The sequence below is a fragment of the Heloderma suspectum genome, chromosome 2, assembly GCF_057233095.1.
Source record: "Heloderma suspectum isolate Gila_16-S chromosome 2, 16-S_ref, whole genome shotgun sequence".
Lineage (NCBI taxonomy): Eukaryota > Metazoa > Chordata > Lepidosauria > Squamata > Helodermatidae > Heloderma > Heloderma suspectum.
The window spans coordinates 300,707,620-300,732,559 of record NC_139459.1 but is presented as its reverse complement, the minus strand read 5'-3'; the positions used below and the strand labels follow the sequence as shown (position 1 = coordinate 300,732,559).

General features: G+C 42.0%; 2 protein-coding genes across 5 annotated transcripts in view; both read left to right on the top strand.

Moving 5' to 3' along the window:
• DENND6A (DENN domain containing 6A) overlaps positions 1-293 on the top strand; it is a 48,923-nt gene extending 48,630 nt beyond the window's left edge. For all 3 annotated transcript variants that reach the window (XM_084840068.1, XM_084840066.1, XM_084840067.1), the window contains one exon: positions 168-293. In XM_084840068.1, coding sequence (XP_084696194.1) covers positions 168-293 — 126 coding nt within the window. The remainder of the gene's footprint in view (positions 1-167) is intronic.
• On the top strand, positions 252-24,643 carry ARF4 (ARF GTPase 4). Of its 2 annotated transcripts, none has more exons than XM_084840070.1 (6): positions 252-342; positions 16,880-16,960; positions 17,764-17,873; positions 21,183-21,254; positions 21,700-21,825; positions 23,386-24,630. In XM_084840070.1, exons 1-6 carry the CDS (start codon positions 318-320, stop codon positions 23,470-23,472), a joined length of 501 nt encoding a protein of 166 aa, XP_084696196.1. In that variant the 5' UTR covers positions 252-317; the 3' UTR covers positions 23,473-24,630. The 2 variants fall into 2 exon arrangements, with proteins under 2 accessions (XP_084696196.1, XP_084696195.1); XM_084840069.1 differs by lacking the exon at positions 252-342 and adding an exon at positions 9,593-9,956 and having other exon boundaries at positions 23,386-24,643.
• The last annotated feature ends 297 nt before the right edge of the window (positions 24,644-24,940 follow it).

Here is a 24,940-nt window from a genome sequence, read left to right as displayed (position 1 = left end):
TTACATGTGAACTGGATGCTTGCACTAATATTAATGTAGCTTTTGGGTAGGTGTATGGATGATTTCAATATCAAATACTTAATTGATGATTGTTTTCATGAATGCTGAATTCTCACTGATCCTTCAAAATTACCATGGACCTTTAATTGCATTTTCTGTGGTTATAGGCTGATGGAGAAAACTTACCTGTGGAACGTGGCACTATGGAAAAGTTACAGATGCACATTGATTCAATTATACTTGCACAGCCGGAAGATTTACAGGGCATCCTGAACAAAACCGGCTCAACGTGACTAACTGAATCTTTATGGAGCCAAATGCACCACATCACACATTTCAAAGGTATAAAGAGGACACTCTCAGAGAATCAGAGTAGATGTGAAAACTACACTGTAATGGAATCAGACCATGTTTATACTTCTAAAGAGCTTGTTAAAGCAGCCCTTGAAATTCAACTTGAATATAGAAGAAACTAAAAGATTTTTGTTTGTCAATTATGTTTAAAACTAAGTGCTCTTATTGAAAATCTGCATGCCTCTTAAACTTTTACATACAGCCCCACAATGCAATGCAGGCATTGCAAATCTTCTTAAACTGGTGGTGCTCTGCCCAATTTTTTCAGACTCAGGGGAAGCAATATTCCAGTTGGTTTCAAAGACTATCTTTCTTAGGGTAATAGCTAGTAGCCCTCTAGTGAGTACTTTAAAAAAGATTTTACCTCCTATTAGGATTTCAAATGGCAGTCTATAAAACATTGTAACTCGTCGGTTCATACATCATGGAACTTATTGTCAAACTATATTTTAGTAATTAGGCGCACCCCTTTGGGCTTGCATTTGCCTCCCTATGTTCCTCCTACTTCCTTGGGTCCATGTGCTAACTGTAGCCTGCTGTGGTATTCCAACTGGGAAAACTACAGTTGCTGCTAACATAGTTTGTCCCCAGATTGGAGACTGAAACCAGGGGTTGAAGTTGGTTTCAATCCCTAGTTTCAGTCTCCAGTCTGGGGACAAACCGTGGTTAGCGTAATCCTAGGTTGTCGAATAGGTTGTTGTTCTACTCCTTTGTCGGACCCAAAGGAGTAGAAGGAAAAGGGAGTAGTGTGCTCTTGTGAGGCTACTCCTGATCGCATCAGCTCTGTGACACCTGAATCAAGCTGATGTCTTGAGATTTTCAGTGTACAATAATGAAGTTACTACTTACTTGGCAACAAATCCGTTTCTAGAATGGATATAGCTTAGCTAAATGATAAAGTAATTGATTTACTACCCATTATGGTTTTTTTTCTTAAGATGGTATATTTCCCACTAGTTGCTAGAAAAGAAAACTGTTGGTATAGATTCCCTGTGGAAAAAACAGTATTACTCCCTCCCGCCTTTTTTTAAGGTTAGGATCCAGTTAAGTGGGAGCTTCTCATCAAAGGTCTTTAACTGTCTTATCATGCTAATCTAAACTTTAAATTGCAGAACTAAAATTCAAATTTCAAAGATCGATTGAAACTTTATATGCAATCATCAAATGTCTCCCAGAACACCTCTGTGTGACCACCTCCCTTATTTCTTTTATGTTCCTCCTAAAAACTTCCTTTTCCAGGAAGCCTTTGGATCATCCCCTAATCCCTATCCCTAATGTTAATCATCCCCTAATCCCTATCCCTAATGTTAACTAAGCCAAAATATGTGTAACTGAAACAATCACATAGTCTTCCCCCGCTTACCATGCCTCTTTCCCACATTTCCTCTGTTGTTTCCCTGTGTCTATTTTAGATTGTAAGCCCCTTGGGTTAAGGACCTGTCATACCTGTTCTTTGAAAAGTGCCATCTGCATTGATGGCACTATAAGAATAATAATAGTAGCAACAGAAAATAACATCAGACTTGCTATAGAGATTGTTGCACATAGAATAGGCTGGATAGTACTGGATCATCACCTCTGTTTCCTCGTGCCAAATATATAAGTGGCGCAGTCTCTCCCAACATTATTAATCAGCAGTTAGAGTTCGAAGATAGAGGTGCTTTGAAGGCAGCGTGTTCTTATGTGTGATAGTTTGGGGAATGGACCACCTATCCACGCAGCATGTTAGATACAAGGCTTTTCTTTTTCTTGAAACATTTTGTGCATGTGGGACTGATCCAAAAGTGCAGGTCACGTGCAGAAACAGGTTTTTATGTGTAGCTTGCCCTTGCTAGATTGAATTACTCCAAAGTATATCTATCCCATAGCTGCTATGGGAATACTAACTAGCATTAAATCACTGTCCATCTCAATTTTATAAAGTTTTGGGGGTGTTAATTTTCTTTAATGAAAGAAGTTATGTAAGAAGGAAGAAGCTGTTTTAATCTGTATTACTTATATTTCTCTAGAGAGGGCTTTTGCAAATCGCAGCTAACAATGCATATACTATAAATATTCATAATGAGCCATTTCCCATTGGCAATAAATTATTTTTGCTAAGTGTTTAATGTCTTTAAAATACAAGAATGCAAGAATTTTATAAATCTGTATGAAATAGGACTTGGTGGAATCATTCCAATGATGTTATACCAATCTAATGCGTACCAATGTTGTGTGTACATTACATTGAGGAACATAAATGCAGAAGCTGGGTCAACACAATGATCAATATCCCTAAACATTTTTTTTGGATGAGATAGACATCCATTGCAGGCCTGTTGTGGAAAACTGCCTTTGTATGATTTTGTACCATTATTTAGAGTCCTTAATTTTAGCTATAAAGTGCCCTCTGCATTTTAAGATGTATTTTAAATATTCACTTGTATGGATTCCAAATCAGAAGCTGAAATTAAATTGTATAAAAGCTGACTTCTGCAGTTATGCCACTATTGAATTAATATCTAATACACATTGTTTTGCACAGGTAAAGAGTAGCATTTAAAAAAATATGGCCACTAAATCTTCATTAACTGAAGCATTGCATCGTACATTTGAACTAGCTACATTAGCTTATTTTCAAAATGTATTTTTTTAAGGAAATAAATTTCACTTTTACAGAAACGTTGTTCATGTTTATTCAGTGAACTATCTGAAATAAAATCCATATAGAGTGGAATTTTTGAAACTGTTGAGTACATTGTAGAATTCCTTTCTTGCTAGTATTCTGACAGTGACTACTTGTGCTTATTTAAAGTTCCTTTCCTCGGTGAATTCACAATACAAAAAAATCAAATATTACTATATCATTTATTAAATGTCTAACCCACCTCTCAGTGTGAAACACCTTCCCATATAAAGCTTTTCTTCCCCAAACCCTACCCCTTTTATTTTGGTAAAGTGCAGCAAGTGAAGCTGCCTTATACTAAAAGAGCAACTGAAAGCAAACAATTTAGAGATACCTCTGGCTTTGGCACAAATAATGAGATACCATCATGTGCTTCATCTCACCAAGTTTGCTAAATATTTTCAATCCACATAAGTAGAAAGACTGACAAAAGCTTCCACAGAGGAATTCCTAGGGTTGGGGAGTAGGCTTAGTCCCTGCAGCAACGGTATTTCCCAAATGCAGAATTTAATTATCTGAACTCTCTCCGAGAGTAAAGTAGCCATTCATTCTTATAGGGAAAAAGCACCACATTTCAGGTACGCCATTATGCTGGGGGTAAAACCTCTACTATGACCCTGGTGACCCTAGTTGCTAGGGCTAACATTCCTTTAAAAATGAACTTCCCCCTCTCACTGCATTGCCTAATTTTGGCAGTGGGGCAAGTGGGAACCAGGGCAACTGCCCATCCCTGCCCTAGCATCTGGAGTGAGAAACAGGTTTTGTATCCTCTCAGATGTGCTCCAGATTGCAGCCCATTTATGAACTCAAACAAAACCACCCCACCACAAAACAAAACACCTCAAACTGAGCCAGTCCCCTGTCTACTTAGGGAAACACATACACCAAGTACACTACTCAGGGAAATACACCAAAACATCAGGGGAAAAGATTAGTGTGATGACCCAAAACAGCTCAATGAGAATTGAGCATGCTCTCAGTGAGAATACTGACTGACTGTTGAGAGGAAAACATAGCGAACTGGGGGCAGATAGAATGGCGTTCCTCAAAAGACAGCATGGCTGGCTGGCACACTGAACAGGAGCATTACACACTGCAACATGTTGCAGGTCTCACTTGTATATATTTCATTTATTTCTTTTCTATACTGCCCAGTATCCAAAGTCTGTGGAGGATTTACAAAGATTAAACCCCTAAAAATACAATGCAGTAACAGAAAATCAACACCTAAAAATATAACAATTTTAAACAATCAACAGAAATCCCAGGACCCATTAAAAAACTTAGAATATACTGTCAAATGCTTGGGAGTAGAGGAAAGTATTAACCTGGCACCGAAAAGATGACTACGTTGGCACCAGGCGGGCCTTATTCGGGAGTGTTCCATAATTAGGACCACCACCGAAAAGGCCCTCTCCCTTATTGCCTATTGACTAGCTAAAGGCCCCAAGTTCGGTGAGTAGGTGAGAGCCAGAATGTTATACCTTTTTCCCAGCTCCACTATCCAAGTGGAGAAGCAGGACTGAGTCGCCCCTTTTCTTCCAGCTCTGATGACCTGTCATGATCCATCACACTATATAGGGAAAAGTAAAGGCATGCACTCATTGGCACCAGTGGCATAAGAGCTAAACCTGTCCCTGGTGCTCTTAGAGTTTGGAAGGTGAGGCAGGTTTGGCCACCTTCCTGGTGTGCAGCCTGTTTATTTCATCCCATAGAACCAATGGGATCTGTAAAGAACTCTCATTTTTTCTTTCCAACTGAGAAATCTGCCTCCTGGGGCAGTTGCCTCATCCTTCATAGTTGAGCTGGTCTTGGCCATAGAAACCACTGGGAGGAAGATCCAACAGGCCTGTAGAAATAAGCTTATGCATTTTATTTTTACTGTTTGTATTACACACGGACAACTTCGTAATTGCAAACAATAATTGCAATTCGTAGATCTAAACCTTTTAAAAGTTAATGTTTGGACAATGAATGACTTCAAATAGTATGGATTTTGTGTTTGTGGAGCTCAGTGTTTATGCTGCAATTATAAACAAATTGGGACTTCGGAATAAGCTTGTTTTGGATTGAGCTGAAATTACTTTTATTTTTTGGTACATGAAGTTAAGTGCCAAATATTGAACATTAGTTGATATACACTCTTTCAAAAATTAATTCCAAATAGCCTTCAATCTAGAGGTATCATGGCCCTTTCTACCTTGCCTTCTTCCAATATTTATATAGCAGCAAATCTGGCCACCTTGGGACTGGAGTGTTTTTTATGTAGGAATGTGTCTCCTTCATTTCTAGGGGATGCTAAAACGAGAGTGACTTTAGAAGTGAATAGGTGCCATTTCCCCCAAAGTAGGTGATGTAAAATCAAGATGATCTACCTTCCTGGAGGCTGGGAATGATTTATTACAGATGATTGGCGCGGGGGTGGGGGGTGGGCAAGTTTTCATTACAAGTTCTAAGAAATGAGCAAAAATTATTTTTGAAGGGATTTTGAGCTCCAGCACTACTTCCAGATGAGAGGCTTTTTATTCTGCAAACACACTGCCCTATTCACAGAATTTTACCAGGGTATGTGTGTATTCCAAAATATGATGTCTTCCATTTCCTCACCAGATATCAAGGGAACGTTTTGTGCAAAGACGGGCATGATAAAGGACAAAGAAGGCAGGGACATAACAGAAGCAGATGAGATTAAGAAGAGGTGGAAAGAATACACAGAAGAACTATACAGGAAAGATATGAATGTCCCTGATAGCCAAGTGGGCCTTAGGAAACTCCCTGGAAAAGACCCTGATGCTGGGAAAGACTGAAGGCAAAAGGAGAAGGGGACGGCAGAGGATGAGATGGCTAGATAGCATCACCGATGCAATGAATATGAATTTGAGCACACTCCGGGAGAGAGCGCAGGACAGGAAGGCCTGGCGTGCTATGGTCCATGGGGTCACGAAGAGTCGGACACGACTGAACAACGTTTCCTCACCACCGCCACTTTTTATCAGAAAAAAAGTTAAATGAAATATGGAATAGCAGCACAATACACTTTGTTAGTGACAAGAGCCCCTTGTCTAGAAGCAGCCCAGGGCATGATTTTAGTTAATTTTTTCCCAGTCATGATGCCACTCCGTTAAAATTTGACCTCCTTCTCACAAGCGGCTAATAAGGTGGTAACCCTGTGTCTGAATACCACTTCAAACTACACATGGAGTCCCGTGACTCCTCCACTGTTGTTGTTCAGTCGTTTAATCGTGTCCGACTCTTCGTGACCCCATGGACCACAGCACGCCAGGCCCTCCTGTCCTGCGCTCTCTCCCGAAGTGTGCTCAGGTTCATATTCATTGCATCGGTGATGCTATCTAGCCATCTCATCCTCTGTCGTCCCCTTCTCCTTTTGCCTTCAATCTTTCCCAGCATCAGTGTCTTTTCCAGTGACTTTCCTCTTCGCATTAGGTGGCCAAAATATTTGAGCTTAGGCTTCAGTATCTGTCCTTCCAATGAGCAGTCAGGGTTAATTTCCTTTAGGATGGACTGATTTGACCTCCTTGCAGTCCAGGGGACTCGTAAGAGTCCTCTCCAGCACCACAGTTCGAAAGCATCAATTCAGATGTATTCTGCATATAAGTTAAATAAGCAGGGCGACAATATGCAGCCTTGTCGTACTCCTTCCCAATTTTGAACCAATCGGTTGTTCCATGTCTGGTTCTTACTGTTGCTTCTTGGCCCTCATACAGGTTTCTCAGGAGACAGGTAAGGTGGTCTGGTACTCCCATCTCTTTCAGAATTTGCCACAGTTTGTTGTGATCCATACAATCAAAGGCTTTAGCGTAGTCAATGAAGCAGAAATAGACGTTTTTCTGGAATTCTCTTGCTTTCTCCATGATCCAGCGAATGTTGGCAATTTGATCTCTAGTTCCTCTGCCTCTTCGAAACCCAGCTTGTACTTCCGGTAGTTCTCGGTTCGCATACTGCTGAAGCCTAGCTTGTAGGATCTTGAGCATAACCTTGCTGGCATGTGAAATGAGCGCAATTGTACGGTGGTTTGAACACTCTTTGGCACTGCCCTTCTTTGGAACTGGAATGTAAACTGACCTTTTCCAGTCTTGTGGCCACTGTTGAGTGTTCCAAATTTGTTGGCATATTGAGTGCAGCACTTTAACAGCATCATCTTTTAGGATTTGAAATAGCTCAGCTGGAATACTGTCATCTCCGCTAGTTTTGTTGTTAGTAATGCTTCCTAAGGCCCACTTGACTTCACTCTCTAGGATGTCCGGCTCAAGTTCCGTGACCGCACTATCATGGCTATCGGGGACATTAAGATCTTTCCTGTATAGTTCTTCTGTGTATTCTTTCCACCTCTTCTTAATCTCATCTACTTCTGTTAGGTCCCTGCCTTTTTTGTCCTTTATCATGCCCATCTTTGCACAAAACGTTCCCTTGATATCTCCGATTTTCTTGAAAAGATCTCTAGTCATTCCCATTCTGTTATTTTCTTCGATTTCTTTGCATTGTTCATTTAAGGCCTTCTTGTCTCTCCTTGCTATTCTCTGGAACTCTGCATTCAGTTGGTTATATCTTCCCCTTTCTCCCTTGCTTTTCACTTCCCTTCTTTCCTCAGCTACTTGTAAAGCCTCAGACAGCCACTTGGCTTTCTTGCATTTCCTTTTCTTTGGGATGGATTGAGTTGCTGCCTCCTGAACAATGTTACGGACCTCCGTCCATAGTTCCTCAGCCACTCTGTCTATTAGGTCTAATCCCTTAAATCTATTTGTCACCTCCACTGTATATTCATAAGGGATATGATTTAGGTCATACCTGAATGGTTTAGTGGTTTTCCCTATGTTCTTCAATTTAAGCCGGAATTTTGCAATAAGCAGCTCATGATCTGAGCCACAGTCAGCTCCAGGTCTTTTTACTGACTGTATAGAACTTCTTCATCCTTGGCTGCAAAGTACATAATCTGATTTCGATATTGACCATCTGGTTATGTCCATGTGTAGAGTCGCCTCTTGTGCTGTTGGAAAAGCGTGTTTGCTATGATCAGTGTGTTCTCTTGGCAAAACTCGATTAGCCTTTGTCCTGCTTCATTTTGTACACCAAGGCCATGCTTGCCTGTTATCCCGGTGGTTACTTGACTTCCTACTTTAGCATTCCAATCCCCTATGATGAAAAGGACATCTTTTTTTGGTGTTAGTTCTAGAAGGTGTTGTAGGTCTTCATAGAACCGATCAACCTCAACTTCTTCGGCCTCAGTGGTTGGGGCATAGACTTGAATTACTGTGATGTTGAATGGTTTGCCTTGGGTTCATACTGAGATCATTCTATTGTTTTTAAGATTGTACCCCAGTACTGCTTTTCCCACCCTTTTATTGACTATGAGTGCTACTCCATTTCTTCTAAGGGATTCTTGCCCACAGTAGTAGATACGATGGTCACCTGAATTAAATTCGCCCATGCTTGTCCATTTTAGTTCGCCGATTCCCAAGATGTCAATGTTCAATCTTGCCATCTCATGTTTGACCACCTCCAGCTTACCTTGCTTCATTGACCTTACATTCCAGGTTCCTAAACAATTATTGTTCTTTACAGCATCGGACTTTCTTTTCACCACCAGACACATCCACAGCTGAGTGTCCTTTCGGCTTTGGCCCAGCCGCTTCACTCTTTCTGGCGCTACTTGGAAATTCTCTCTGCTCTTCCCCAGTAGTATATTGGATACCTTCCGACCTGAGGGGCTCATCTTACTGCATCATCTCTTTTAGCCTTGTGATACGTTCCATGGGGTTTTCTTGGCAAGAATACTGGAGTGGGTTGCCATTTTTCTTCTCCAGTGGACCAAATTTTGTCAGAACTCTCCGCCATGACCTGTCCATCTTGGCTGGCCCTGCACGGCATTGCTTATGGCTTCACTGAGTTATGCAAGCCCCTTCACCACAACAAGGCAGTGATCCACTCCTCCATACCATATCTATATCTATATATATATATCCCTGTGGCTAGAAAAAAGCGTGTCAGGGAGAAGTATAGGCTAGCATCTTTTCCCCTGGTGTCTTTTTATGTATAGGATTCCACTCCCCACCCCTTCCTGTGAAACTCCACCTGTAGACTGTACCTTGCGCAGCTGGTGCAGTCCAGGCACACTTTTGGCACCACATCTGTCCTGTTTGTGGGAACTAGGCCTGTGACTGCTGCTACCTCTACCGTTATGTCTCCTTAAGGCATCGCGACTAGGGCTAGGCCTCAGGCTTATCATGAGGAAACTATGCCTCCCAGTACGCACTGCAGCAGAAAAGACGGAAGGGAAGCTCAGAGATTAGGGGGGGAAAGGCTACTACACTTCCCAGCATGCCGCGTGCCCTCCTCTTACACACGCATGAGGGACGAGTTCTCTTTAGGACTACATTTCCCGTCGTGCCGTGCCTTTTAAAAACTGAAGCCCTTAAGGCTGCTGGTGGCGATTGGCACACTGGGCGCCGTAGTCTGGCCTGCAGGGGCCTGTGCGATGGTTCGTGGGGGTGGTGCCGCGGTGAGGATGTGGCGGGCGTGACGCGATTTTGTCCGCGTTGGAGCCGGGGCGGCCGTGACGTGGCAGAGAGCGAGCGAGCGAGCGAGCGAGGAGAGCGAGCCAGGCTCCCCCGGCACAGAGCAGCCTCAGTGAGCGGACGCCGCCGACGCCTTCGCTTGCTCGCTCCTTTCGGCGTCCCTGCGGGAGCGGGATCCGGCAGGGGAGAAAAAGCGAGCGAGGGGAGAGAAGAAAGGGAGAAGGAGGGACCGGGGCCCAGTTCGCCGCCTCTGCTGCCGCCGCCGCCGCCGCCAACTCCACGCTCGGCCCGCTCCGCTCCTCGCGCAGCTGCTGCCTCCGTCCAGCCCGGAGCCGCCATGGGCCTCACCATCTCCTCGCTGTTCTCGCGCCTCTTCGGCAAGAAGCAGATGCGCATCCTCATGGGTGAGACGCGTTCACACACACACACACACGGGCGCCAGCGCCCCCGCCCCCGCTATCGAGCTGCAGGCCGGCCGGCCGGCCTGCGGCGACCCCACCCCGGGCGGCCCAGCGTTTTCCTCTGGACGCGGGGCTGCTCAGTGTGGCGCCTCCCCCTTGAAGACGGGTGTCGCCTGTGAGCTTCAGGAGGGGGCAGAGAGCCCCTCTTCTCGAGGGCTGGAAGGAGACTGGCAGCCAAGGCGAGGAAGCAGTATTGTTCGGCTAGGCCTCTGCAGCCAGAAGCGGGAGGGGGAGAGATTGAATCTCCAGACTAGAGCCCATCATCTGCTCGGGATATTCTCAAGAGATCCACCTTGCGAGAAGTTCTAAAATAGGGGCGATTCATCTTCGGCAGGCCTTTTGCTTTTTCAGGATGTGGGTTCATTTTCCGTGCGATGGGCTTCCTGTGTTTCAAAACAGGCTCGGTGCTTTCAGTCTGATTATTCGCATGCACAAAGCCCTCGCAGTTGTTGGGGGGGGGGGTGTTTCAGTTTAATATTTTAAGCTATTTTTTCTTTTAAATTAGGAACGTGGTTATAGTAATAATTATAATTAAAAAATCAAATAGAAGAGAGGCTTATCTTGAGGGTTGGCATGTAGTAGCCTATATGCAATTAAATTAATACCCCCCCCCCTTCTAGTGTCTTTCTCACACACCTCATTTGTGGTGTGCAAATAACCACATTGCTTCATACCATTAATATTTCAAACAGGATATGGCAGTGCCTTCAGCACTGACAGTTTTTAATATAGACGGGGAGATTTTAAACTGAGATGCAAAAACTACCTCGATTTGATGACCTGTGTAGTCTTGAACTCAACATACAATACCAGAGATCACAGAAAGATGTATATAAGTCTTGGCTGTTTGCTGTGGATAGCTCAGAATATTAGCTTAAGGTTTTGCCCTAATGACACTGTGGGTTTCCTGCAATATGCAATGGGCTTTCTGATGACTCCTGACCTGTCTTTCTTTAGGTCAGTTAAATTCATCGTGTGTGTGCATTTGGAATTGCCCAGTTGCCCTAGGAAGGCATAGTTCTAATTTTGAAATTTAAAATGTTAATACTTCGGCCCGGTTCACACAATCACTGGGAGCTTAAGAGGCCACAGTGGCTTGTTAACCCCCTGCACCTCTCCGTCACATGCTGGCTGATTTGCATAATTACTTGTGCTGGGCGCAGCGTCTTGTTTCATCCAAAATTCATGGCCTGTTGTAGGTTGTAGGGTGGTTTGTTAACCACCCCAACAAGCCACTCTGGCCGGGTCCAAACGACATGAGAAGCCATGATGGCTTGGATTGGCAACCTGGCACCTCTGGGTGCTGCAACCCACTGCGACGAATAAACCAAGTGGGCCGGAGTGATTGTGGGAATCAGGTCTTTGTCTTGACATCATCTCCTTGCCCATCTCCCATCTAGTTAATGAGATGTTAAAGTGTGATCTTATCCCAGTCCCCTTAGTTTCCTGGTCTACGCATAGCTTTTTTAAAAGAACTCTGAATTTTCTAAAAGTTGCTTTTAAGCAGTATACAAGGGATCCTTTCCTGATGAATCAGTTCCTTGTCTTTGCATCCTATTGAACTATGCTGGTGAGAGGACTGAGCATTGACCACATGGGGTTGCAAGGTGAGAGGGGAATCTCCCCAAATCAGGTGTAGGGAGCGGAGAGGAAAGCTACTTTCCACTTGTGAAGCCATTCGATACAACCCAAAACATACTCATATTGCCTCCCACAGAGCAGCTGATGCTTGACTTCTTTAGAGCAATTACTAATGTTGCTGTTGTTAGAGATGGTACATTAGATATTTATATTACTAATCTAAATAGTGACGTTTGGTCTAACAACTGACTTCCTAGAAAAGTAAATTTGGCTTGTTTTTTTCAAAACTTTGTCCAAACAATATAAACATCTTCCAACATAATTTATTTCCTTCTTACAGCTTCATCTGGACTGTTCTCAATTTTCTCTTTAGTCACAGCCAGTTGCTCTCATCAATTCTCGGTATAGTCTCACATCTTAAAACTATTTTTAAAGGAAGTGACAATACATTAAATAAGCAGTTTCATTTTTGTCCAGTCTTCAACAAACTCACTTGCCAACAAGCCAGGAGCAAGAGTCCCTTTGGTCTTGGCCAGCAAGAACTTGCATTATAGCAGCTAAATTGGGCAGCCAGAAAAACCTGCAGTAGATTTCTGGGAGAATCTGTGTTCTCTAATCCTGAATGGCATGTAAAGATTTCTTCCTGGGAATGCTGCAGTTCTGAACTGAGGGAGGAGGGCACTGCCACATCATTTTCAATTTTTCTCCAGTCCTGCTTAGTTTGTTGCTCTTTTTCTCCATGTGCAAAGCTGCTTTCCCCACACAGCCCCTTCTGCTCCCCTCCCCTAGCAGTATCCTTCTCCTGGAACTCAGCAACAGCAGCTAACCCCAGCCTCCATCTCACCCTGATAATATATTCTTTCCAAATACCTCTCAGTCATCAAGTCCATGTGCTGCTTCATTGTAACTGCAAGTAGATTTTTTGAGAAAAGGAAGGCTTGCTTTGTAAATTAACTGAGTGGGAGAAGGCAGAGCAATTTCAAATTTTCCTTCTACTTCCCTCTTTCTCTATTCCTCAGCTCCACTTGCAAGTGGCTTCTCTCTTTCAGACCCACTTTCCACATGAGAAAGGGCAGGGGGAGACCAACTCCCCTTGTCCTCTGGAGGTTGATCAAGTTAGGAAACACAAGAACAGGAACAAAAGATAGGGTTATAAAGGAGAGGTACTGCAGGGAAGGAAGAAAAATATGGAGTGGATTTCTTTGGTGGAGAGAGAAACAGAGAGAGAGACTGTGGGCTTCTTCACATTGAGCTTTTACCCTGCTATTGAGACTGGTTACTCATGGAAGTTTGCGGGTCCTTTAGATGATGTTGTCAACCTCCCCGCAGACCTTTATTCAATTTTTTAAAAGATCAGAGATAATGAGCTATCACATTACAGTGCTTGAGTTCCTTCCCTGAAAAAGGAAAAGCCACAATAAGAGGAGCTAGTGTGAGAGCCAGTGTGGTGTAGTGGTTAGAGTGCTGGACTGGGAGTCAAGAGATCCGGGTTCTAGTCCCCACTTGGCCACGGAAGCTCACTGGGTGACTTTGGGCCAGTCACAAACTCTCAGGCCAACCTACCTCACAGGGTTGTTGTTGTGGGGATAAACTGGAGAGGAGGAGGATTATGTACACCGCGTTGGGTTTCTTAAAGAGAAAAAAGGCGGGATATAAATGTAATAATAAATAAATAAATAAAATAAGCTAGACCACAGTGCCATCTAGTGGCTGTATAAGGAAACATGGAAGACTCTGATAAGGGGGAAGAGGCGGGGGAAGGAAGCACGTGTAAAGGGAGTCTGTCATGATCCTGCATTTAAAATGGAAGCAGAAAGCCCCATTTTAAATGCAGGATTTTAGGCTGGCGTAGACATGCTCTGTGTCTCCTAGCCTGTTTAGGCCTGGTTTTAAAATAGATGTTTGCTATGCTGAGGCTTGCCAGGAAAATGAGGGTAATGTTTAATTTTGAAAAACATTAAAAAGATGGAAGCCTTATTACCCTTATGGGTCCAAGTCCTGTCCTTTCCTACAAGAGAGCTCTTAGGACAGAAGTTGTCCATCACTACCTTATATTTAATACTGACTTCCATCAGCTAATCTCTGATAGTAAAGCTGTTATCTAGCTTTTTCATTACGGTAGCTTTTTTTATATATATCCAGGTTTTCCACTATTGATGTTCAGAGCAGTCTGAGCATCTAGCTCTTTGGCACCCATTAAGAGATTCTAAGATGTTGTCTTTGTACTAGGAACAATGGATTTACAGGTCACATGAAGATTAAATGGCATGTAGGAATACACTTGAAGTTTTTTCTCTCTCTAAAACACTCATTTGCAAATATTCCCTGACTAAACTAACAAAACAATTAAAATACCTTGCTTTCTTCACATAAGGTAGGTGATTAAACCAGTGCAATACCTTGGTCTCCTTTCCCTGACCATGTCCAGAATATACTGTTGTCCTGAAAGGGCAGGAAGGTAAAACAAATTGTTAGAAGCTGCAGCTCTTAGCTTTTTCTTATGTTTATATATTTCTGTTCATATGCAAACGCAGGCTGTATTTTTACTCTTTAGAGTCTAAAATAATAGAGAACTCATTAAACTTTCACACTGTACATTAAATTCTTTAGATAACATCAGAAGAAAACAAGCTGATCTATCAAGGACCAAAATACAACATAAGGAAACTTCAAGGGTTCAGATGTACTGTAGCAAGGAGACTTAAGTTCTAATAACATTAACAACTTTCCCACAAGCAGGCACAGCACGCTGTATATCAAAGGAACTCCACTGGACATAACAAAGCCCTCTTTTTGTCTTGTCCCCACTTGGAGTTCGTATTCCTTGACTGATCAGAGGAGGCAAGAAGGAAGCCTTCCATTTCCTGTAACAGTCTGGCGCACAGGGACATAGTGTGTGCAGGTGCTCTGCTTATGTGCAGAGGATTGCAAGGACTGCTTATGCAAGGATTGTGCCTAACATGCAAGTCTGTGCATAGAAAAATAATAGCCTGAGATTTTAGGCTTGGATCCTGAGAACTACAAGTGAAAGTGGATTTTCCCATCCTGTCTTCTTGCAGCCCTTCACACCCTCCCTGAAATCTTTTCTGGAGGATCATGCAGTGTGCTTCTGCCTGGTTTTGGATGATGCCACCATTCTCAATCCCACACTTTTCAGGAGGGTGCCCTGACCCTCCAGAGAAGGATGTTTGGGAATGCAGACGCTATGGGGGAAAGAGAGGAAGGAAAAGTCTCTTTCTACTCACAGTTCTCAGGTTACCAACCACACTTTATATATAATTGCTAAATGCAAGGAGTGAAATGTTGGGCAGTATTTCTAAATTATAGAAGAGGTAGAAAAATAGTCAAACTATTTTTCAATTTTGTGTAATATTACAGAATATGTATTGTCTCATATCATTCAAGAAACTGAAGCTACCTTTGATGGTGCCAAAGTTCTTGGGCTCTTGAGTTTTAATGCTTTAAGATGCAGTATTGTTAGTGGTATTTTCATTTAATGTATTAGCATTCAGTCCCAAACTGCATTTCATAACTTATGGAGTGGCTGTAATTGATCATGCAGTTTAATGTTTGTTTGTTTTTTGAGGTCAGAGTGCATTGTAGTATATCCTAAAAGAAGAATTAAAGAGTTCCTAATGATCAGTATTTTGATAATACCTAATGATCAGTATTTTGAATACAAAATACATGTAATACACTCTGCTCTGTCAGTCCTGCATGCAGTTTCAAAGTGCATTTTTGCTTTTAAATCATAGAAGACTCCTATTCCGCTCCTACTTGGAAGGCTCAAAACTGGCTTTATTGAGAAACAACAACAAGATGATTAATTACAAAACTGAGAACTTCAAATCAATTAATACATGGGGCTGGGGGGAAGATGAGCAAATCTTAGTTATACGGTGTAGAGCCGGGTCAATAAACATACAAGCCATAAACCGTATAGGGTTTGAACATTACAGTCAATAGCTACAAGTTACGGTGAACTTAGTTTCTATTTAGGAAAAAATCTTGGTGTCAACAGTAACTGTGCAAGGCTCACTTTCTTGGTTTTCAGTGGTAAAAATGTGAGCTCTGGAAACCACTTTGGGTTTAAAGTGCTAAAGCTACCAGACACACTTTAATTGTTACTGTTCTAAATATTCCTAAAGCTGAGTTCCTCAGAGAAGGAGTTGGGAATAGTTGTATCAGGTGGGACCTACAACAAAATGCTGCAGCGTGTTATCAACTAATAATGCAGCTCCTATTGAGGGTGCCAGCCATGCCCTCCTCCAGGATTCTCCATTCTATTTCCACTTCCCCATTTTCTGTTTTTTCTTTTCCACCTAACAGTGAACATCTCATGGCTACTGAGCATACTCATTGGGATATGGGCTTTTTGCTGCCGTTGTTGTTGACACCCCCATAGGCTTTATTTTTAAAAAGATTTGGTTGTATTTCTGAGTGTGCTTGTTTCTTGGTGACCCCATTTTGATGACATAGCCATTGGTACTTACTGAGTTTGGTATTGGAGGGGGTGATATTGGGACTTCAGGATTTCTTTCCCCTTATTAAATCACCAACTTTTATTGACTCTAATTGCTGTATCTTGAACTCTGACCAGTCTTTATTCTGATGGCCAACACAACGTGGATTCTTCCGCTTTTTATTGAGGAAACTATTGGGAAATGTTTGTTCCACCCAGAAATAATAGTGAGGATGCGAGTCTGTCATTAAAACAATAAAATTGTGATTCAGAACTCCATTAGTGGGTTTTGGTAAAAGTATATTTGAATCAGAATGGTCCAAAGTCAGAAATTGCACATTTCAGATAACCTAGCGGCAGGCAGGCTGTTTAGCATGGAGAGACATAATGAAAACCTGTTCCAAAGAGCCAGCTAATTTTCAGTTTTTGCTCATGACTATCAGCTTTTGTGAGTGAGGGCTGGTCCATACTCAAACCGGGGAGGAAATTGCAGAACACGAGGGAAGGAGTAAATGTACATTATGTCTGGTTTGGTTTACATGGTTTGGTGTGTCTGAATCAACCATGGGAGATGGAGGATTAGCATTTGTCTGGGTAGAACAGCTTTTCCCAACTACTGTCCCTGGCCATGATGGCTGGGGATGGTGGAAGTTGTAGTCCAAGACATCTGGAGGGTACCAATTTAGGGAAGGCTGGGTGTAGAAATTTTGTTTTTAAAGAACACCTTAAAATAAAGATTACTTGATTGAACGATCCTTATCAAAAACAGAATTTCTGAAGAGGAGACTTTGCCTTTATTAAACTAATACTTTTATTTTTCTAGTTGGTTTGGATGCTGCTGGAAAAACAACTATTCTATATAAGCTGAAGTTAGGAGAGATTGTCACTACAATTCCCACAATTGGTAAGAAAATAGGAATATGTCATGTTGTTAATATTGTGAAAACAACCATTTTTATTAACTACTTAAAAAAAACCTGTTTGTGGAGGGACTGAAATAATTAAAGTGATCTCCTGCAGAGTATGTTAGAATAGAATTCCTAGGATTTGTTCCCAAACCATGCTTGTGCTACATATTACTGGATTCACAAACTTTCATGACAGTGAGATGCTTCTTTGGGTAACAAAGCCAACAAAGAGAGCATCCTGGAACTAGTGAAGGATGAAGATGTATGTGTCCAGAATGCCACATGGATTTTAGTAACTTGTATTGCTTGCTTCCAAGACCAATTTTCTGCTGTCTAGAATGCTCATTAGAGAAAAGAATCTTCAGAAACCAGAATTGTACAACAAAACAAACTAATATCCTTATACAAGCAATTCCTTACTGATCCTTGATTTTCTAAACAAATACTATTTTCAAAAAAGGTTTTGCAAGTACCTCTGCTTTCGAGAACTCAATTTTGATGACTAAGGCTGCAATCCTATGCACACTTACCTGGGAGTAAGTCTCATTGAATTCAGTGGGACTTACTTCTGAGTAGACATGCATAAGATTACACTGTAAAAGGAATGAATTAATTTGTAATTGTAGCTCTTGGTAATTTACCTTTTATTTATTAGATTTATATCAGAAGCTTTACATGCCCACCCCCCATCCACTCACCTAGGCATTGATTAAATCCAAATCTGCCTAGCTTGAACAATGCTACAGCATTGAGTGCTCAGTGGTCCTGGTTGTCATAACCACTTGTTATTTTTCTTTAGGTTTTAATGTGGAAACAGTAGAGTATAAGAACATCTGTTTCACTGTTTGGGATGTTGGTGGTCAAGATAAAATTAGACCACTCTGGAGGCATTATTTTCAGAACACACAGGTAAGTTCTCTGTTTGCACTCTCTTATTGATAACTGCTGTAAAGCTAGAGTACCTTTTCCAGTATGAGCCCCTCGGCAACATAGCCTGACATTACTTGTCAGTACTACTTTGTAACACTGGCAGTTTCAATCAGCAATGTGGTGGGTTAAATCTACTGTGGACTTAGCTGGTACCTGAGCTATGCTTTTCCTTTGTAAATATTGGGCTGTCCTGCTGTATGTAACTTTTCATACTGTACTTCTTGTTGTTGTTGTTCAGTCGTTCAGTCATGTTCGACTCTTCGTGACCCCATGGACCATAGCGCGCCAGGCCTTCCTGTCCTCTGCTCTCTCCCTGAGCGTGCTCAAGTTCATATTCATTGCATTGGTGATGCTATCTAGCCATCTCATCCTCTGCCGTCCCCTTCTCCTTTTGCCTTCAATCTTTCCCAGCATCGGTCTTTTCCAGAGAGTTTTCTCTTTGCATTAGGTGGCCAAAATATTTGAGCTTCAGCTTCAGTATCTGTCCTTCCAATGAGCACTCAGGGTTGATTTCCTTTAGGATTGACTGATTGGACCTCCTTGCAGTCCAGGGGACTCCTAAGAGTCTTCTCCAGCACCACAGTTCAAAAGCATCAATTCTTCGGCACTCAGCCTTCCTTATAGTCCAGCTCTCACAGCCATACGTTGCCTCTGGGAAAACCATAGCTTTGATTAGACGGACCTTTGTCGGCAAGGTGATGTCTCTGCTTCTTACTATGCTGTCTAGGTGTGCCATAGCTTTCCTCCCAAGGAGCAAGCGTCTTTTAATTTCATGGCTACAGTCACCGTCTGCGGTGAACTTGGAGCCCAAGAAAACAAAATCTGTCACTGCTTCCATTTCTTCCCCTTCTATATGCCAGGAAGTGATGGGGCCAGATGCCATGATCTTCGTTTTTTAATGTTGAGTTTCAAACCAGCTTTTGCACTCTCCACTTTCACCCTCAACAAGAGGCTCTTTAGATCCTCTTCGCTTTCTGCCATTAGGGTGTCATTAGATACGAGTCTGCGTATCGGAGGTTGTTGATAATTCTCCCGGCAATCTTAATTCCGACCAGTGATTCATCCAACCTGGCGTTTCTCATGATGTACTCTGCCTACACTCTGGTAAATGAAGTTCACAGCTGCTCTTTGTGTAAAAAGCCTTCACCTGTTGGCAAGATGAGAAGTCCCCACTACATTACAACCAGAGAAAAGGGGACATGGAGCAAAGCATCCCCCTCCAATCTAAGTAGGCAGGGAGAAACACGTGGGAGAACCTGTTCCATAAGGTACACGAGGCCCAAGCTGTTTAAGGCTTGAAAGGATTCCGCAGATGGCCTCAACCCCTTCCATTGGCCCCACCCCTTTCACCTGACTACCAGTTGTTTGGTGGTTTCCTGGATTTTGTGCAGTTTTTTCCCCATTCTAAAAGGTTGAAATGCCTCTTCTAAGGCTTAGTGGTAGTAAGAGCTTTAAGCTAAAATATGCTGGTATTTTTGGCCCTGCCCATTCATTTGCTTTTGGAATGTGACCCCCAAGAACTACTTGAAAGTGGAATTTGGCCCTTGGACTGAAAGAGGTTCAGTGCCCCTGGGTTAAATGCACAAAGATGTTAAATCAACTGTAGCCTCTTTTGCCTCAGGAAGAGCAGATGGCGCATCTAGGCTGCAAATTTTTATGGCATTGATTTTGATTCAAGTGAATTATGGCTCCCAGTCTAGAATAATGCCAACTGCCTTGATGTTGGTCCTTGTCCATCATCCGGTGCTCAGATTGTGCACTAGAGCATTCCACACCTGTACTAGGCATAGCTTCTGTGGAACAGAATTTGAACCATCACTAAGCATGTGTCCTGTGCAGCTAGCTGCAGCAAGCTACTAAGCTGCAATCCCTGCCTGATCACCTCACTTTGTACATTGTGGCCTAGTAGGAAGATTTGCTTCCAGTTCAGAGGTGTTCTTGGAATAAATGCTAAGGTTCCTCTGCCCCAGACACATACTGTGAAAATTAAATATCCATATAGGAATTGCACTGTGTGGTTCTGCTTAGGACCTTTTAGCCTCTCTTTGCAACCATGAGACTTTCCCCAGTTCCCTCCCTTAAAAGGTATGTCTGGCTCCCCTTTTTTTGTTTTCCAGAAGATGGCGAAGATTGTTCTCTCCCACAAGGCATTTTATGATTAGAATGTTGTAGTTGTCCTTCATTCTGCTTCCTTGCTGCTATGTAAATTGGTTAGCGTATTGTAGTTCATTGAATTTTGACTGTTGTGATTTTGCTTTGATTTTATATGTGTTTAATTGTATGCTGCTTTGCAGTGGGAGCTATGGGTGAAAACCAGTACATGAACTAACTAACCTTGATAACTGTACATACGTAGCAGGATGCATGTTCATTCATAGGCCGTGCAAATTGTAATATGGGTTTAGGGGCCATTTATATTATGTCCTTTCCATGGGCAGATCATTAACTAGTTAGGATACAGATTCCTGTGGCTTACTACTCAAAACCAGCAAGGATGGAGAATCAACTAAAATAGTCCACCCCCAGAGACTGTTGTTTTCTATCGACTTCTTGGGAGAGGAGGAGCTGGGAACTTGTGAACTGTCCTCTCTTTGACCTGTTGGACTTAGAGAATTAACAACTATCCCAGGCCACTATTGTTGCTATGTGCCCTCTGACCAGATCGTGGAACTGCTTTCCCCTGCAATTTAATGAACGATTTATAGGCAGTGTAATGGCAAAAAAGCCTGTTGGAGTATAAGTGCTGGAAACCGTGGGCTAAGCCTGACCAAACACAGCTTGGAGCTCATTTGAAAGTCTGTGCTGTGCCAGGAAAGAATTTTCTTCACCCATCTTACATCTGTATAATGTCATCTGGCAGAACTGTGTTATGACAGCTGTTAAACCCAAACCCATCCTATAACCAAAGTTGCTATGACAACTTTGTGAATCCTTTTGCAAATAAAAATGCTTGTATTCATGTTGAGTTGGATGAAACTGAAGGGAATATTGCTTTCCACTGAAAGCTGTAATAGGCTGTTTCTATAAAATAACCATTGAGAGTACACTGTATTGATGCCCTCCTGAGGTGTTGGTCCACTGTGACAGAAGAGCTCACATGGAACTTGAATATCTGAAGGCGGGAGTGATAGAGGCTTGATACTTCCTGAGTTTTTTCATATGTCACACTTGAAACTTTGCTTTTGAGATCAATGTGTTTTTTATGTATCTTGGCAGTAGTATTTCAGTTTTTATTTGAATGGTATTGCAGATGTATTTCTCATCAAGCTTTTCTAATATTTTTTTCAGGGTCTCATTTTTGTGGTAGATAGCAATGACAGAGAGAGAATACAGGAAGCAGCAGAGGAACTGCAGAAAATGGTAACTGTCTCTGATATTTTAACCTGAGTTTGAACAACTTCTGTGCCTGTGACAATTGGGTTCTCCACAACCAATAAAGGGGAGATAGGTAATAGGAAGTGCAAACAAGTTCATTTACAAAAACATCAGATACCTTAGGAAAACTTAGTACTGGACATTCAGGTGCACTGTTATGTGTTTTGCCTCCAAACTTGTGAGGTGATACTTCTCAGAACTGTTCTGTTCAGTTTCAGTAAAATCCTTCTTGCACCTGTCACCTTAATTTGACATACTGTTTCTTGTTTGAGCTACTTAAATGCACTGATGGTAATTGAATTAATTAGCTACTGAAAACTATTTGAGGAAATTAAGGGAAAATATAGTAAGCCCTGCTATCTTCTTAACTTGTAGTTTTGGTTGTAGCAACTGTAACCAGGGAAGTTAAGTAATATGTTTCTTACTCCAGCTCCAAGAAGATGAGTTGAGAGATGCAGTGCTGCTTCTCTTTGCAAACAAACAAGACTTGCCAAATGCCATGGCAATCAGTGAAATGACAGATAAACTAGGCCTTCAGTCCCTGCGTAACAGAACTGTAAGTACTAAGGTTTTCTATGTTCAGTCAAGCTCTTAAATGATAATTATGCTCATATCTGGTAGCCTTACTTTGGTATATGTAATGGCTTTGATTCTACAAACAGCAAGTAGAATAATGCTTTCCTGCTCCTCCTGTAAACCAACTCCTAAAAGTTGGGGGAAGTTTTGGAATTGCATTTGCTACAGGGGGAGGTTGGCAGGAAGTCTCCATGTCCCGTCCCTGTCCCCCCCCCCCCCCCCGGGCACAAGCACAACTCACACAGGGCATAACAGCAATTTGCATTCCTGTATACTAAGTAATCACTGAAAGTTCCTGAGGTTACAGCTGGTGTCTCAACTAGTACTGCTCCCCTATTCCCATGCATTTTGGCGAGAAAATTACTATAGTGCTATATTTCATTGGGGTGAAGAGCCCTAATTCAATATATGAACGGCTTCCTTAAATATTTGTAGATAGTTGCATCCTCTTTTATCCCCTTTCTACTCTGTGTTGGGCAGAGGACTGTCACACCTGTATTTTCTTGTCTAAACAGCTGCAAGGCCTAGCCACTGTCCCTTTGTGATGAGTGGCAGTGTAGCAGGCCCCTTAATTGTAAGGCTTTTTAGTTGTCGTTTTAGCTAGATGCTTTGCATTCATGACTAGCTCTTCTTCATGAGTGAAGCTATGTGTCAGCTGAGCAGCCCTATTTCTTTTGGAAGTTTACTCTACCTGTCCTGGTTTTAGAGTTGCCTTAAATGATGGGAGGCATAGAAAATACTATACTGATTTCCCATAGCAAATTCAAAGGGTTGTTATGTGTTTAAAAATTGATTGCATGTTTTGTGGTTTGTTGATCATACATCCCAGACCCATGCCCCTCCAGATCATTGAAAGACTTTACTAACCTACTGGGTAAGCAATCCTCTGGCCCCTAGACAGCATTTGGGGCACCATAGAAAGCTGCAGATCACCTCCTCTGTGCCTGTAGACAGAGCTATGAGCATGGAGGAGGAGATGCGGTTGTACATCTTGCCTCCTCCACCCCCTCCCAGCAGCCAGAAAAGTTTCTTTTACAAGCTTGCAACTGAGACTTCGTAAGAGAAGTCAGAGAGGGAGAAAAGGGGGCATGCTGGTGGGTGGGGAGAGGAGAGGCCTCCATACGCAATATCCTAGGTGCTCTCCAGTCCCCTCCCCACCCACTGAAAGGTAAACTCAGAGGCTTGTCTAGCTGCTTTTTGCATTTTAAACCTAGGAATTGCCTCTGTCCTCCTCTTGCCCTGCCTGTCTGTTGCAGGCAGGGAATAGGATAGGTGGAGGGCTCTAAACTGAGAGCCCTCCATCTATCTGGAGTGTAACCCATAAGATTGCGTCCCAAGAGAAAATAATTTCAGCTTGAAGGTTTCCTAATTCTGTACTCAGCATCCTAACCAAATTGGATTGTGTTTGATTGTTTTCCTTAACTCTTTCAGGCTATGTTTAGCCCATAATTCATTGTACTGAAAAAATGATAACATTTTTTTAAAAAATGGATTGCATGATATTAAATGTTTTACTTCCTCCTTTCCTTCTTCTCAACAGTGGTATGTTCAAGCTACCTGTGCTACACAAGGAACTGGTCTGTATGAGGGACTTGACTGGCTGTCAAATGAGCTATCAAAGCGCTAACTGGAACTGGATGACTTTCACACCAGGGACATGTTTGATATAAGTGGTCTAGGCTTGTTACATCAAAATTAGTTTGCATCTTGGTTATTATACAGTATCTGGAACTGGTTTGGGCAGGATATTACAGCATTTTCACTTATTTTGTTGCCAATTATTGTTCACCAAGCTGCATGTTGCCAAGGTAACAATATGCTTGGGTAAAAAAAAAAAAACTCCTTAATTTGGAAAAAGCGTATCTTCTGATTTTTACTTCTATTGTTAGCCTAAATGCCTGAATATAGTTGTGACTTTTGAAATCTGTTTGAATGCTTCTTGAGCCCCAATTAAATTAAGTATGTTTTAAAAGATTCTCCCCTTCTTTCCTTTAAGTTACTGATATCTTATTTCATTCCTTAAGACAGTCTGCTGACTTAATCTAGCATTCCATTTATATTTATTTCTCTCCCTTATAAAAACACTTCCTAATATTGTTTGTCAGGAAAACACTCTAAAAACACTATTCAAATCTTCTGCACTGAGGAACATTTTATTAACCCCTTGGGTTCTGTCAACCCTCTTTTGCCTTTTTGTGAATTGAATCTGGTTGGTAGAATATTTCTGTGCTGGTTGCAACAAGCTCTTTGAGGTTTTTAATATTCAGCAGATTGTCTTCCTTTATATTGTATTTTTTATTGCATGTTGCTTTTTGGTATCAGCCTGTTTTGCCCAGTGTATAATAGTTCTGCTAAAGTTTTACTGTTTATTGGTGAACATATCTTCATGAAGACAGACTTTGAAAATTCTTCAGACTCGATGGATTAATTTCTTCATAACCTATTCAGAATTATTCCTAATAAAAATGATACAGATGTATAGCTTTGTGTATGCTCCTTGAATCTTCAGTTTGTGGAACTGATAATATGAATGTGTGACAGATTATTCTTTTTCAATAAACGGAGTTTTTTCTGTACCTTGAACACAAAGAGTTCTGAATAGCCTTTGAATTGTTTTCAATTTGGCAAAAAATTAAGATGGGCAGTTAAACTTGTGTACAGTGTAACTGGTTTAAAAATCAAGGCTAAAATCCTGTAAAAGTGTTTTGAAGCTGTAAATCGAAATCCTTTTAAGATGTCCAGATATGAAAGTACTAACAGTTTAAAATTGTAATAAAGTACAAACTGCCCAAATAGTGTCTGCTTCATTCTTACTTTGAAGAGAACATTTGTGTTTGCTAGTTACCATTTTCCAGTGTTTCACTTGCACGTGGCCAATGTTTGATGCTACCAAAGCTTTGACTTTGTGTAGCCGAAGGATGTGGGTAGGATCCTTGGAGAAGTGAGGCCTTCCGCTTGTGTGCTGGACCCTTGCCCTTCCTGTCTTATAAAAGCAGCAGGGGCGGGGAGAGAGAGACTGGCTGAGTGGATAAGGATAGTGGTGAATGCCTCTTTACAGCAAGGTGTGATCCTGTGGTGAGAACTTCTGTTTTAAC

Coding starts and splice junctions, on each gene's coding strand:
- ARF4 (XM_084840069.1), top strand. CDS start 9,890: ATGGGCCTCACCATCTCCTCGCTGTTCTCGCGCCTCTTCGGCAAGAAG. Junction 21,255..21,699: donor CAGAGGAACTGCAGAAAATG/GTAACTGTCTCT, acceptor TTCTTACTCCAG/CTCCAAGAAGATGAGTTGAG. Junction 21,826..23,385: donor AGTCCCTGCGTAACAGAACT/GTAAGTACTAAG, acceptor TCTTCTCAACAG/TGGTATGTTCAAGCTACCTG.